The 14,272-nt window shown below is 47.7% G+C and overlaps 1 protein-coding gene across 1 annotated transcript; it reads left to right on the forward strand.

Annotated features, from left to right (window-relative positions):
• Nucleotides 1-2,100: 2,100 nt before the first annotated feature.
• EPCAM (epithelial cell adhesion molecule) lies at nt 2,101-7,615 on the forward strand. Its single transcript, XM_068186527.1, has 9 exons — nt 2,101-2,301; nt 2,646-2,753; nt 3,347-3,587; nt 3,866-3,931; nt 5,123-5,186; nt 5,540-5,641; nt 5,809-6,006; nt 6,402-6,443; nt 7,090-7,615. Exons 1-9 carry the CDS (start codon nt 2,235-2,237, stop codon nt 7,129-7,131), a joined length of 930 nt encoding a protein of 309 aa, XP_068042628.1. The 5' UTR covers nt 2,101-2,234; the 3' UTR covers nt 7,132-7,615.
• Nucleotides 7,616-14,272: the final 6,657 nt, after the last annotated feature.

The following is a 14,272-nucleotide window of genomic DNA, read 5'->3' on the forward strand; positions in this document are numbered from 1 at the left end:
AGTGCCCAAACACCCTGTAAGAGGCTCTAGTCCACACAAATACCCTAAGACCATTCAGCCCCCAGATACTAAAGGTCATAGCTATTTTCTAACAATAAAGATGCCTATGTGGTATTTGAAAGTGCTTGTAGAAAGAAGCAGGACAACTTTCAGTAGTGGTCACGCCAAGATTTCAAGACTGCTCGGATTTGTAAAACTAGGCACAGAGGTTTACCTACAAAGAACAAGGATCAGGAGAAGAAAGAGGACTAGCTCTACCCAGTCTGTTCTGTTCTTCAACATTTAAGTACTAAATAAATAAATAAAATAAAGGCAAAGGACTATAATAAAATTTATTGGTTCTTATTATCAAGGCTTATGTAGGTCAGCTTGGCATTTTGATAATGACAAGAGAGCGCTTCTCATCTTGAAAAAAAACCCAGTGCTTTAGCATGGAATAAGGGGTTTATAGTAAGGCAGGCATTTCTGAGATTATCCTACTTATCTTTCTGGAAAATGCCATAACGATGAAAGCTAGACAAGAAGTCCATATCTGAGACTTTAGTCTTCCCAAGTTTTCATATTGCTAGGCCAAGCTTCCCTTTTGAGTCTCTGACAAGTGTATCAGAAGAATATACTTATCAATCAGGAACCACACAAAACCACAAAAATAATAAAGATAAATGCTGCAAAACTCTGATTTGGGCTGTAACAGTTGCAAATCCAAAGAGCACTCCTTTAACTTGGACCTGTCTGAGACAGCAGCAGGGCACTGGAGACAAAAACAACATACAAAACCAGGTACAACACAAACACAGCAGCGCACAGAGACAAAAACACTAAGATAGCTCACCGGCAGTTTCACTTCAATCACACAAAGTTTTCAAACAGTTTCACTTACTGATGTCTGCACATGCAAAAGCAGAAACTTTTTTTTTTTTGTACAGTGAACTGGTAAGAGGAAGCTTTGGGCAGAGTGTCGTTGTGGTTTTATCCTGTACTCAAATAACTTGTTTTTCTAGGGTGCTGATGTATCTTTTAGAAAGATCTATGCATGTTTTTTAATTCAAGGTTCATAAAGCATTTCCAATGTACCATACCTATCTTTTGTCTTCCATTTTGGCATTGCTTTTTCACTTTGGAAAGCCCTTTTAAAGCCAGCAGCCGGCTTTCCCGTATTTCCTCCTCGGCAGCATGGCAGGGCTCTGGCACTACCTCCCATTTTGTGGGTTCCCACAAAGCTGCGCTGCTCAGAGACGCTTTTTCCACTCAGGACTACTTTTTCCTGAGCGAAGAAATGAGGATACTGCAGTACCAGGAGCGAATCTTCAGAGCAAACTTGAGGTAGAGACATCAGCTATGTGTTCTAGAAAGGAAGCAAAACCGAAAATAAAACCGCATAATCAGTGAAGATCCTTACGGAAGCGTTCACTCTATATAAATAAGCGTTCTGTTTTTTAATTAACTGAGGAATTATCAGAATTTATGTCAAGCACGGAGTAGCTCACACGGCACCCCGGGATGCGAACGAAGCTCACTATAAAGCGCGAGTATTCCCTGCTGGCTCGCAGCTCGCCGAGAGGGGAGTGGAAACACCTCCTGCCTATCCCGAGGGAAGAGCCCGGGGCCACCAGGCCAGGGCAGAGACCTCGGGACCGCGGCGGCGCTCCGAAGGTCGGCGGCGGGCACGGGAAGCCCCGAGCCGGGAGGGCCGCGGGCTCCGCTGCCCTGCCCGTGTGTCACGGGGCAAACACGCCCGGGAGCTCCTGGCGATGAGTAACACTTTCCCCTCGACGGCGGGGGCCGCTGTCCCCCGGCTCCCCGCGACGGCCCCAGCCCGCCGCCCCTCCGCCCAGGCGGGGCGGTTTCACAGCCCAGGTAAAAAGCGGGCACGGCCGCGCCTCGGGACGGCCCTCGCACCGCCGCTCCCCCATCCCATTCCGCAGGAGAGGCGCTGCCGGGGCCGGGCCGGGAGCAGGTCCCGCCCTGCCCCATCCAGTTTCGCCCAGGTGCGGCGGGAGGAGGGGGCGGCCGTGGTTTAAGAGCGCGCCCGGCGGGCCCGGGGGAGGAGCCGCCGCTCCCCCCGCGCGTCCCAGGTGTAACCGGAGCCGGGAGGGCGCGGCGCAGCCACCAGCACCTGCGGAACCTGTCGGGCGGCTCACAGCGCTCCGCCGCCGCCGCCGCGCACGCACCGCTCCCTCTCTGGCCGCGTCCCCCAGGACTTTCCCCCGGCCTCTCCGCCGCCCGCCCCAGCCATGAAGCCGCTCTGCGGGGCTGCGTTCCTGCTGCTGCTGCTCTGCGCTGCCGCCGCTGCCCAGACCTGTGAGTGCCCGCACCCCTCTGTCCGCCCCGCTCCTGACCGAGCTCCCCGCCCCGGGACCCCCTCCCGGGCCGCTCCGCTGGGCGCCCTGTGCCGCCAAATGGCGACACCATCGCTCCTTCCCCTTCCCGTCCCTTCGCCAGGGCGCGGAGCGGGCAGGGGCGCCCGGCCCCAACAGCGCCCCTTTGTCCGCGCCCCGAGGGAGCCCCGGCGCTCGGGGAGGGAGGGAGGGAAGGGAGGGCGGGTGGCCGGGGGGTGCGGGCACGCCACGCCCGGCCGGTGAGAGGCGGCTTTGTCCGTCCTGGCCGATGGCGGTGCCCCGCTCACGGCCGCGCTTCCCTTGCAGCGTGTGTCTGCGAGAAGAACAAGCGCGTCAGCAACTGCAGGGTGGACAACAGCGGCCAGTGCCGCTGCGAAGCCATCGGCTCCGGAGTCACCGTGGACTGCTCCACCCGTGAGTAACAGGGCACGGCCGGGTGGGTGGCACGGAAACGAGCCCGCAGAGCGCCGGGGATTCTTGTTACTTGTATACGTGGGAATGACCGCTGAGTTCCCAGCTAACAATGGAGGCAAGGAAGGGGTTCTTCTTCCTGGTCTTCCAGGTCAGCTGGTGTTGGAAGATAAGCGTTCACGGTTTCTCTGCTTGTACTGATGTAGGCTCACGCCTCCTCCTCAATATTTGTTCTCCAGTGGCAAGAATTTCTTGAAGATGAGCGTTTAGCTTCCTTGGAAGCACATATCCCCGCTTTTCCTCCAAATCTAGAGGGGACAGAGCCTTGTGACAAGACTTCTGGGCTCAAGTTCAGCTGTGAGAAATGGAAACTGTAAATCCTAAGGCTGGACTTGTTAGGCCTTTGCCTGGAGAGGCTGACGTACCCCAGTTGTATTGATTTTGTGCACCACCTACTCATTAGACATCTGCTCTTCCCTGTAATGGCTTCGAATCTGGCTGCTGCTGATGTAACCTTGTGTTTGTAGGGACTCAGAGCTCTGGTTTGGACAGGCGTGGTCTGGTGCTGCCTAACGTGACTTTCTGGTCATTTTTAGTGACTTCAAAATGCCTGCTGATGAAAGCAGAAGTGATGGGCTCCAAATCGGGTCGTCGTGAGAAACCAAAAGATGCATTTGAAGACACCGATGGTCTCTATGATCCTGACTGTGAAAACAGCGGCGCTTTCAAGGCCAAGCAGTGCAATGGAACCACCTGTTGGTGTGTGAATACAGCTGGGGTCAGGAGAACCGACAAACACGATGCAGACTTGAAGTGCAATCAGTTAGTCAGAACGATGTAAGTCTTTCAACAGGGTGTGCTGTGACATGAAAACATTCCTGTATGAGGCTCTGCCTTGTGTGAATGATGCACTGGGCATGAATGAAGATGGAGCAATCAACACTTGGTTACTTGGCTGGGTTTTTTTCTTCGTAAACAAGGAGATATTGAGTGGGTTTGGAAGAGACTTTGCTTGCCTTGGTTTTGTCTCACTGTTCTGGTTTTTTTAGCCTGGGGTTAGACATCTTTGTTGTGTTTCATATGCATGTCCTTCAAGAATATTCATTGTACTTCAGGTGGATCATCATTGAAATGAAACATGCTGAGAGAAATGCTCCTCTGAACGCTGAATCCTTAAAGAAGTAAGCGATGATAGTAATATGTCATGGTAGCGTATGCATGTCCTAGTAGATATCTAGTGTATTTCTAAGCGGTTGCTAAAAGCATTGTCAGACCTGTGAACTCACTTGTAAGAGATTTTAGAAGCAGGCTGCAGATTCTTCATAGAATTGCTTTAATTTGTATGGGAAACAAATCAACTGCTAAAGAGATTCCCTTCTATTTAAAATGGATTGCTAGTTTTCTTTCCCCTGCAAATCAATATACTAAAAGAAATGGAAGGTAATGGATGAAACTGTTCAGAAAGTAAACTGACAAAAATGGCAGAATGACTACATAGAAGTAGCAGGAGGAAAACGAGAGTTTAGCCTTCATTTTTTTTTTCATTTTGTTAAAACCCCACTTTTGTAGCTACTAGATCACCTCCTTTCCAGAAAAAAAGCTGCTGCTCTCTAGCTCCTCTTCTGAACTCTTCAAACTGGTAAAGCTCTTTTGTCTAACACAGGTGTTTATTTTACAGTGAGTGCATCTTCACTGTTAGGAGTTAATTGAACTCTAGTATGAGGAGAGTGCTAGGGTTTGGTTGGGGCAGAGTTAATTTTCTTGGTAGCAGTTGTGTGTGGTGCTGTGTTTTAGACCAGTGACCAAAATGGTGTTGATTAATTCACCAGTGCTTTAGCTGCTGCTGAACAGCACTTACATAATGTCAAGGCCTTCTCAGACTCTCACTCTGCTGCCCCAGTGAGTAGGCTGGAGATGGGCAAGAGGCTGGGAAGGGGAGAGGGCTGACCTGGACGGACTGAACAGATAGCCTATATTGTATAATGCCATGTTCAGCAATAAATCTGGGGGAAAGTCTTTTCCCAAGTAGCCCTTGTTCAGAGGTTGGCTGGACGTTGATCTGTCGGTGATGACTGATTGCTTTTACATCACTTGAGGTTTTGTATTTCCCCCACCCAGCCCTTTCACTTCCCACTCTCTTTATTTGAACCGTTGAGGGCTGTTTTGTTTTTTGGTTTTTCCCCCCTACTTTTGCCCTTCTGATTCTTTTCCTGACCCTGCTAGGGTGAAGTCACTGAGAGACTAGGTGAGGGTTTAGCTGCTAGCTGAGGTCCACCCACCAGAGAGACTGCAGAAGAAAACAATTACACCGATCTAAATGACATACGTGAAAAAATACTGTTTTTACAGCCATGACTTTCATGTCCTTGCAGGTTTTTCACGGATACCATTACCAGTCGTTACCAGCTAGATGGCCGCTATATAACCAGTGTTCTGGTAAGGGGCACAGAAAGTTTAGTCAAATATCAGAACTTAATTTTGCTGCGAGTAACTTTAAAAACTCGTGTTTGTGAGCTTTAGTAGAAGCTCTCACAATGATGAGCAATTAGCAAATAGCTGCATCTGGACAGAAATGCTGAGAAACAACACTGGTCTCCTTTGCAGATAACTTCTTTGCTTCACTAGAAAAGTGGAATTTGAATCCTACTGTAAACAGTTGGCTTGAGTTCAAGAGCCATAAACTTGTTCCAGGATGCAAGTTCACAAACTGGATCATAATGTTTTGGTGAATATTTGATAGCTGGATTTAAAGTACCTCCTTCTTCATACCACGCTATTTTTTTTTTCAGTATGAAAACCCTTACATTACTATTGATTTGAAGCAAAATTCCTCAGAAAAATCCATTGGAGATGTGGATATAGCTGATGTGGCCTACTACTTTGAGAAAGATGTAAGTGTGTCATGGGTCAAGTCTACCAAAGGCTGGGTGTGTGTCTTGCACTGCACTCGGGAGTCTTGGCTGTGTACTGGCTAAAGCAAAGTGAATTATTCCTGTGATGAGATAAATGCCTTACTACAGTGTGAATGAGCAAGTCTGTCTTTTCCTATCTGCTTTAGGTGAAAGGTCAGTCCATCTTTCATAATAATGCTGGGCTAAACGTCAGCATTGACAACGAACCGGTGAAGCTTGAGAAGACAGTGGTCTACTACGTTGATGAAATAGCACCGGAGTTTTCCATGAAGTCTCTGACTCCCGGCCTCATTGCTGTCATTGTAGTGGTAGTCATAGCAATAGTGGCTGCAATTGTTGTCCTGGTAAGTTCGAACAAAGCTGCCAAGCAGAACGGTACCGGTAACAATTTGGGAAGTAACAGCACACACGTTTGGGTCCTGATGGAAAGTCTTCCTTTGTAAATTGCCTTGCTTCTTCAGGCGTGGGAGGTGGGAAATTGGTGATGGGCACACTGTCACCGTTTCAGGTTACAACTGAAGGGTGTCACCCAGAGAACAAGTACTGGGAACAATTCACAGAGGCGAACAAAGTGCTTCCTGCTTTAAAGTAGCTGAGCGTGACAAACAACCTTGTTTGTACCTACCTCAGTCTGGGAGGATGGGGAACGGGCAGCTGTGAGGTTGTGTTTATAAAGTCAAAAGCAGATAAAGTTACTTGTATATCAAGACTTAAAAAATGTTGCATCCTTCTGTTACAGGTCCTGACAAGGAGGAGGAAAGGGAAGTACGTGAAAGCCGAGGTAATGAACTTCTGTTTGTGGTGGGGAGGAGGTTGACCACAATCCAGAAACTTTTAAGTTTGCTGTAGGGTAGAAGCCCACTTTGGGTGCTTCAGATATGTTCAAGGAGACTGAAAGTATTCAAACTGTGCAGCTAGTGTGTGGTTCTGCATTAGTTTCAAAGGCAGCTGGTGATGTGCTTTTCCCAGGGCTGAGGGGGTGGGGTTCGGTTTTTCTGCAAGTTCTGTTTTACATATGTATAGCAAAGGGCTGTGCAATCCACAGGAAGTGCTGATAGTCTTGTTCTGTGACGAGACCTTTACTGAGGCATTTGCATGGATCTCACCCTTTCCATTGAGGAGCTGCTTTCAATGGAATAGCAAATGGTGCTTCACACCAGGTGTGGAGCCTTTTGTGGAGGAATCCAAGCAATGTTGTAGCTAAACAGCATTGTCTGCTTCCTGCATGTGCCCTAAGTAGTGCTTTTTTCCTTTTTTTTTCCTTTTTTTTTTTTTAGTCTAGTGGGTTTGTCATGATTGGTTCTGTTAGTGTTGCATCAAATCCATTTGCTAATGAAAATCTGGGCTGTTAGGTCCCAATGACTTACTGAGTCTTCAAGTTTAGAAGTAGCACAGATGTTGATCTCCCTCTACCTCCGCCCCTGCAGGTGAAGGAAATGAACGAAATGCACAGAGGACTGAATGCTTAACTAAATCAACTGAAGACAAGCCAGATTCAAGCAAGAAGACAACAAAAACATTGGAGGCATGAATCTTAACTCTTAATTTCCTCTTAAAGGGAGGCAATTGTCCTCACTTAATGATTGTTAAAACTCTGAACAACCAAGACTGGTAACCATTCAACTACTTTTACTATTTGTTGAGAGTTAAATGCCCTTAAATGCCCCATCTTACTCAAGTAAAATGTAACCATTGCTCCCTGATTTTATTTTTTTTTTATGATGATGAAACGAGTTGACAACTGCTGTTACTAGGGTTTTGGAGCATACATGCCTAAATGGTTATTTTACCCTTGTGGGAGTTTTATTGAAAGTAATGATTTTGTAGCCATGTTGTAATAAGACCGTCTCCTGTATAACTGAACACAACGTTTTTATGGCAGTTTGTACATATTTGAAGTTGCTGTAACTTTTTTATGACTTGAATTAATAAAACTTTGAAACAGGCTTCTAATTCTTCCATGGTGAAATGATAATCTGCTAAGTTATCGTGCTTACAAATTTGCAGTTTGATTCCTTAAAGAAAGGAACCTCAGCATAGTTGAAAATATTCTAGAATTCCAATTAGCAGTTTTTATTAGCCATCTAGTATCTAAATAGCATGACATTTTTTCTTAAAGCTGTGAAAAATATGCAACAAGTGTGAAATGATAATATACAGATTGTTGTATAAAAAATCAACAGGCTCAGAATGCAGTCATTTCAGGAATTCAGACTGATCTTTCCAATGCTATGTAGGTGTTTAAAATAAGCCTCTAACCTAGGACATCTCTGGTGCAGGGTTGGGGGTGGGCTGATGGTGGAGCTAGGGGAGAGCAATTTACCCCATCACTGTGATTTTGTCTGTGGCAAAGCTGCTGTGCAGCAAGGAGCTGTTTCTGCTGTTATTCCTGTTCTCTGCCATAGCTGTGGACCACACTTCCAAGGGCTCTCAGCCTCCCAGGACACGAGAGCTTGCTTTGCTCTCAGTAACCTGTGCCATGGACGTTGGCTAGCAATCCCTCCAGCGTATCTGATTTATAGAGGAAATGCTGTAACTCCTCTTGCCAAAGAAATAATGAGATGCAAGATAAGGAACCGAATGACAAACCTTGTTACTAATGTGGTGTTCTGACCCACCCTGGCTAAAACAGGAAAAGTAGGATAAGCTACTGGGAGGATATTCCATGTACTGTCCCTGAAATTAAATGTGAAGCATGGCCCATCAGTGTGCCTGCTGGATATCACAGGGAACTTGCTGAACTGTGCGGGTGTCACCTCCACTGTCACAGCTCACCAGTATCCCTTCTGCCCTTCAACAGGGTGGCACCTCACCTGCATGCATTGCTGTGGTGGATATCGCACCAAAGATCCTGAAGCAGGGAATTGACTGGAATGTTTTGCAGCCTTTTCAGGCAGCTCTGTCAGTGATAACTTCTGCAGGGCAGGCTCTCCCTGTGCTGCTCTGTGCCATTCCCTTTCTCCCCCAGGTATGCGGGCGATCTGCTGAGGTGTGATGAATTTTGTACAATTCTGTAAGCTGTTAACCAAATAAAGCCAGGTTTTCAGTAATGTGGTCTTGTGGTGAGCTGTGTGTATTATTGTCTTCTCCAATGCTTCAGTCTCCATCTCCTCTACTTCCTTAAATATCTGCAGCATGGTATCCTCACCATTTCCTTCTTCTCCTCGGTGTTCTAACGCCATGGTTGTCTCTCCTCCTCCCTCCCCATTCCACACCACATTTCTGGCCTGTGGGATGGAAAGAGGTGCCGGGGCTGGAGCTGCACGTGTGCAGGCTTGACTGGACGGGCTGGTCCGTAGCTGCTGTGTGGCCTGGACCTTGTCCCAATGGGTTTGTTTGAACTTCATCTTCTCCCTGCTTTTCCCACACTGCAGGGAATTCAGACACTTTTCTTTTTTTATTTTTTTTTAATTTTTTTACTTCGTGGAGCTTTTTGTGTCAGATATGAAGCTTAGTGCTATATTATGGTCTTCTTCCTTGTCAAATTTGCCTGAAACTAGCCAAGGGATTAGAAAACCAGAAAGTTTACAGAAATTCGTTAAAAAACCCCAGAGTTTAGCTAAATCCACCACTGAAACAAATGCACTGCTTCTGAACTCAGTTACTAACATGGTGCTGCTCAGCTCTCAAAGTGGTGATTGGTGATAGTTTTTTCATTAGTTTTTTGTTCTAAATAGTTTATTGACATGTTGGCCTTTGTGTTTTTCTATTTACTAAACACTGCACTTGCTTAGCTGCATAAAAGTGTATATTTATAGGAAAATGGAAAAGGATGAGAGGGAAAATACCTGCGAAATTAACTTATTGTGTTTTATAGATTTTTATACCAAAAGAAGACTAATGTGATGAAATTCAAAGAAGAAAAAAGCCATTTTCAGCCATTGTGTCAACTCTACATATGCATGTGATAGTTCTTCTCATATATAGTGCAATATGGCAAAAAATTATTGCTACTGAAAAATAATATGGTATTAAATAGCAAAATATTAAATGGTCTCATTTTGGATACTACTTTTAATACTATTGGAAAACATTCAGCAAAGTTAAAAAGAGAGTTTCCTGTAAAAGAAACAGACTAATAGAACTTAATAAAGGACTAGTAGTCTCTGCATCAATTTTTAACTAGGTAAATATTTTGATACTTCCATTTGCCTTATTCATTAACTTCCTTACGTGAAAGAGCATATTTTTAAAATCTAAAGTTCTACACAAAGTTGAGATACCACGTTTCCTCTCTTTTCACATAATGTCAATTTTGAGAAAGCATGTGAAGGGTAGACTGAAGGTGTATTAAGGTTGGATAAATGAGGTTTTTTTGTTACAGAGAGGGGTAGGCACAAACTGCAAAAAACCCTAGTAATATCGCATATCTTAGTGCCTATGTACAACATGGGAAAATAGTGTTTGTATAGGCAAGTGCAAATCTGTTGCTTCCTTGTGAATTATTACACTAGCAAGTACATATTATTATTACTGCAGAGTAAAATTAAATATATGTTTATGTAAAGGCAATGACAGACTTTTTAGAAGAGGGTGTGTTGATAATATATTTGAGAAAGCATGACCAAATAAAGTCTATACAACTTTCTTCTAAGACCTGAGTAATGCCAAAGCAGAGTTTCCACAGCTAGAAAATGAAAGGTCAGTGTTGCATGTGTGGGGTCTGTTGACAGTACTGTACCCATTACCCTCCTGAACAATCAGAGTAGTTTGGTAAGAGGAACAACACTGTTTGTGAACCATGTTTATTTATATCCTCACCTGCTGGACTTTGATCACCAGAATACAGTGACGCTGGATGGCATGAAATAGCCAGAAAAATATTCGAGGAAACTAAAAGTGCTAGCAGCTCTGCTGCTCCAACTTTACAAGTGCTAGTTAGGGAATTCCAGCAGCTCCCAGGAGAGGCTGCAGTCTGGTACAGGTCCATCCCAGGGCATGCAGGCAGTCCGGCATACAGGCGTGCCCTGTATGTTTGGAATAGTTGATCCCAAACGCAGAGGGTTTTATGGATTTTGTTAAAATCCTTGTCTTAGCAGGGACGTGCAAGGGCAGACTTGCACAAAAAGGAAGTGGTATGTGATGGCAGAGGAAAAACTGACCAGTGGATAGTGTGTGAAAACCTCACACATGTAAAAAGTGATTTTTTTTTTCCCTCTACTATCCTCTAAATGCACCGCAAAATTTTTCCACTTGCCTGCCAAGTAGAGCATGGCTGTGCCAAATCTGAATGAAAAATGCAAACAAAAGAAAGTTAAAAGTTTCTCTACTAGGCAACAGCCATATTTTCTGTTTTCAAACTTACATTATCTAAATATTCTTATCCTGTTAATGTTAAGTCCCTGCTGCACGGCACGAGTGCACACACAGCTACACACCAGATTTTCTGGTGACATCCCCACCAGCTCGAAAGCATTAGAGCTGCCACTGATCACAGCTGTGTACCAATTAACCACTGGTGAAACAGAATTTATTTTTTTTCTCTTTTCTTTTCCCTGCGAAGTGGTTACAGGACATCCATTTTCCTAACTGAAAACCTATTGTAACTTTCCTCTCTACGCTCCTTACGCCTAAGAACGCAAAAAAAAAAAAAAAAAAAAAAAAAAAAATTACTTAAGGTCCAGATTAGCAGCAGTTTTCCACCTGCCGTGGGCATAACAATCACAGACACCCCATTCCCGTCGCTGCTGATGGGCAAGGGAAAAGGGAACTCCCTGCAAGAGCACAGGGAGCCATCGCTCCCTGCCCGGAGCTGGCCCGTGCGGACCCGCGGTCCTGCTGCCGCTGCCCGGGAGGAGCCGCGGCACGCAGACCCCGGCAGAGCTCGGCGGGAAGGCTCCGCGGGCTGAGCTCTTCTGTGCGAGGGACGCCGCAGCACCAGCGCTGCTCACGGGCTGCGGCCAGCCCGCTCGGGGCATTAGCGGCCGCTTTGGGTGGAGGCTCGCTGCGAGGCCAGCCTGCGGAGCTGCCCCGAGCAAAGGCTGGCCGAGGAGGTGCAACCAGCCCAGGGCTGGGAAACGCTGCCACACGCAGCAATTACAGCTTAGCAGGCATTATTTTATCGCTTTTGAAGATGACAGTGAGGTCCCATTATTTTATCGCTTTTGAAGATGACAGTGAGGTCCCTGGAGTCCACCCTGTCTCCAGATGTTTGTGTGGGACGCTCCTTTTCTCCCTGTCCTGGCTCCTGCCTCATCCGCAACCATCGGTGCGTGCAAAGACAAGCAGCCCCAGCTATTCAAAATGTGTATTCTGGGCTGACCTGGTATTATCGGTGCTGGGCAAGGTTGCCTGACACTGTGAGGGCATTCCCAAGGCAATGTACTTGCTAAATGACAGCTGTTCGGGCTGAATTTACCGTGTGACTACTGCTGCAAGCAAGCTCTTTTGGTGGAGGGAAGTGTCAGATCAGATAGTTCAGCTGCTTCTGAAAAGAAGCACACTTATTCATACTGAAAAGAAATATATTTGGCTAGCCAGAGCAGTGCCATTTTTACTATTGTTATGGAGATAAGAGGAAGATTTGGGGCCACTACAAAGCTGTCAAAGCTCTAGAGACCTGCCTGCTTTTCTCCTTCCTTCCTAAGTCAATTTAAGGCAGATTGGACTTCCTCTCCCCCACAAGAGCCACTGTGATCCTTCAGCAAATGCACTTACAGAAGGGCTCTGAAGGCAGCTGGAAAAGCTGTGTTCCCTCAGGGATACAGCACTGGGTTTGGGGAGGGAAAGGCTGAAGTGGGGATGGGAAGCCAAGAGCGACACTGGGCAGGAGTGAGGTGGGGACACCAAAGCGTTCCCTGCGCTGGAACAGGCAGCACATGGCAACACCTTCAGGCCAGGGCGGCCCAGTAAAAAGTTAGTTTAGTGTGAACACCTGACGTGGTTCTTAAGTGGGCATCTGAGGGCCTTTCGGAAAGCAAATATTGATACCAAGAATCATTGAAGATCAGCACATTGGTTCGCCAATTACAAAGAAGAGAGAAGCCAGGTGAGAAAATCTAGAAACAGAGGTCCCAAAAGCATTCCTTAGCTGGAAACAGATGGGAGGGAGGGAGGAAGAAAGGAAGGATGGGAGATGAGTTTTGAGAGGCTGACTAATATAGGGAAGAAATGAGGGAGAAAGCAATGGTGGGCAAACAAGGGGATGTTCTGTACAAGGTACACAAACCAGAACATCACATTTATGCAAGAAATACTGAGGCATGTAAAATAGAAGATGTGGTTTGTCCATAGGTGATAGTGTGCAGGCAGCTGGATTGGGATACAAGAATTTGGGAATTGGGATACCATGGTTTCTGATTGGAAAGATGAAAAGCGGTGCAAGGTAAGAGAAGTTTCCAAGAATGCTTCACTTAGCTGATGAAACACGGCATTTCTGACAATTCTTAGACTATAATCACCAAAAGATTGTCATCTATACTCTTTCTATTCCTTTGGGCATTTGCAGTGTAAGATAAACCAGGCAAACAAAACAAAAAAGAAAAACGTTAAGGATAGTGCCAGGAAAAGAGCATGAAAAACCAAAAACCTAAAGCATTCTGGGCATGAGGACCACCATGTAGCCAGAGCTTGGGATACCTCTGAGTGCCACAGGGCAGTCCCTGTCCTTTCTGTCCCTGGGCTGGGTAATCCCTGTGTGTAAATGGGGGTCAAGCCTTGGACTTTTTGGCCATTTGCCCTGTTCCTTGTGCTGCCTGGAAGGAGCAACCCCCCTGGAAGGAGGGCAAGAGCTGCTCTCTCTTTGCTGGGGGGAACACATGGGGACTCTGGACACCATTCCTGCTGTAAGCAGGGGCAGCCTGTCACCCACAGCCGCTGGCAGTGTGAGTGGCCGGGGTGACAGCCCTGCTCTCGGCCTGCGCTCCTTCTGGCAGCGCGGACAGGACCCTCTTCTCCTCACGGAGCACAGAGTGACCACCTCGGCACGGCCGCCAGGGGCACGCTGGCTGTGCAGCGTGTGCTTGGGCATTCGGAGCAGTTCTGCCCAGGCAGGTGGCGGAGTCACCGTCCCGGGGGGCGTTTAAGGAAAGGCTCCACGTGGCGTGTGCTTGGGCATTCGGAGCAGTTCTGCCCAGGCAGGTGGCGGAGTCACCGTCCCGGGGGGCGTTTAAGGAAAGGCTCCACGTGGCGTGTGCTTGGGCATTCGGAGCAGCTCTGCCCAGGCAGGTGGCGGAGTCACCGTCCCGGGGGGCGTTTAAGGAAAGGCTCCACGTGGCGTGTGCTTGGGCATTCGGAGCAGTTCTGCCCAGGCAGGTGGCGGAGTCACCGTCCCGGGGGGCGTTTAAGGAAAGGCTCCACGCGGCACTCGGTGCCGCGGTCTGCTCCACACGGCGGTGTCCGCCCGCGGGTTGCACTCGATGCTCCCAGAGGCGTTTTCCAGCCCAAGGGACGCTGTAACTCGGCGATGGAGGCAGCGCGGAGCCCCGGCCCTGCGCCACCGCCGTTGCCGCGGCGGCGGCGCGCGGGGCGGCGCGCCATCGGGGCGGGCGTGACGCGCGGAGCGGGCGCCCCAGCGATTGGGCGGGGCGGGGCGTGACGCGCGGCGCGGACCGCGCAGCGATTGGGCGCCGCCGCCGGCGCGCCGGCGCGCGCGTGGCGTGTTTGGCGGGA

This window comes from Anomalospiza imberbis, chromosome 3 (genome assembly GCF_031753505.1).
Source record: "Anomalospiza imberbis isolate Cuckoo-Finch-1a 21T00152 chromosome 3, ASM3175350v1, whole genome shotgun sequence".
NCBI lineage: Eukaryota > Metazoa > Chordata > Aves > Passeriformes > Viduidae > Anomalospiza > Anomalospiza imberbis.

Coding starts and splice junctions, on each gene's coding strand:
- EPCAM (XM_068186527.1), top strand. CDS start 2,235: ATGAAGCCGCTCTGCGGGGCTGCGTTCCTGCTGCTGCTGCTCTGCGCT. Junction 2,302..2,645: donor TGCCGCCGCTGCCCAGACCT/GTGAGTGCCCGC, acceptor CTTCCCTTGCAG/CGTGTGTCTGCGAGAAGAAC. Junction 3,588..3,865: donor AATCAGTTAGTCAGAACGAT/GTAAGTCTTTCA, acceptor ATTGTACTTCAG/GTGGATCATCATTGAAATGA.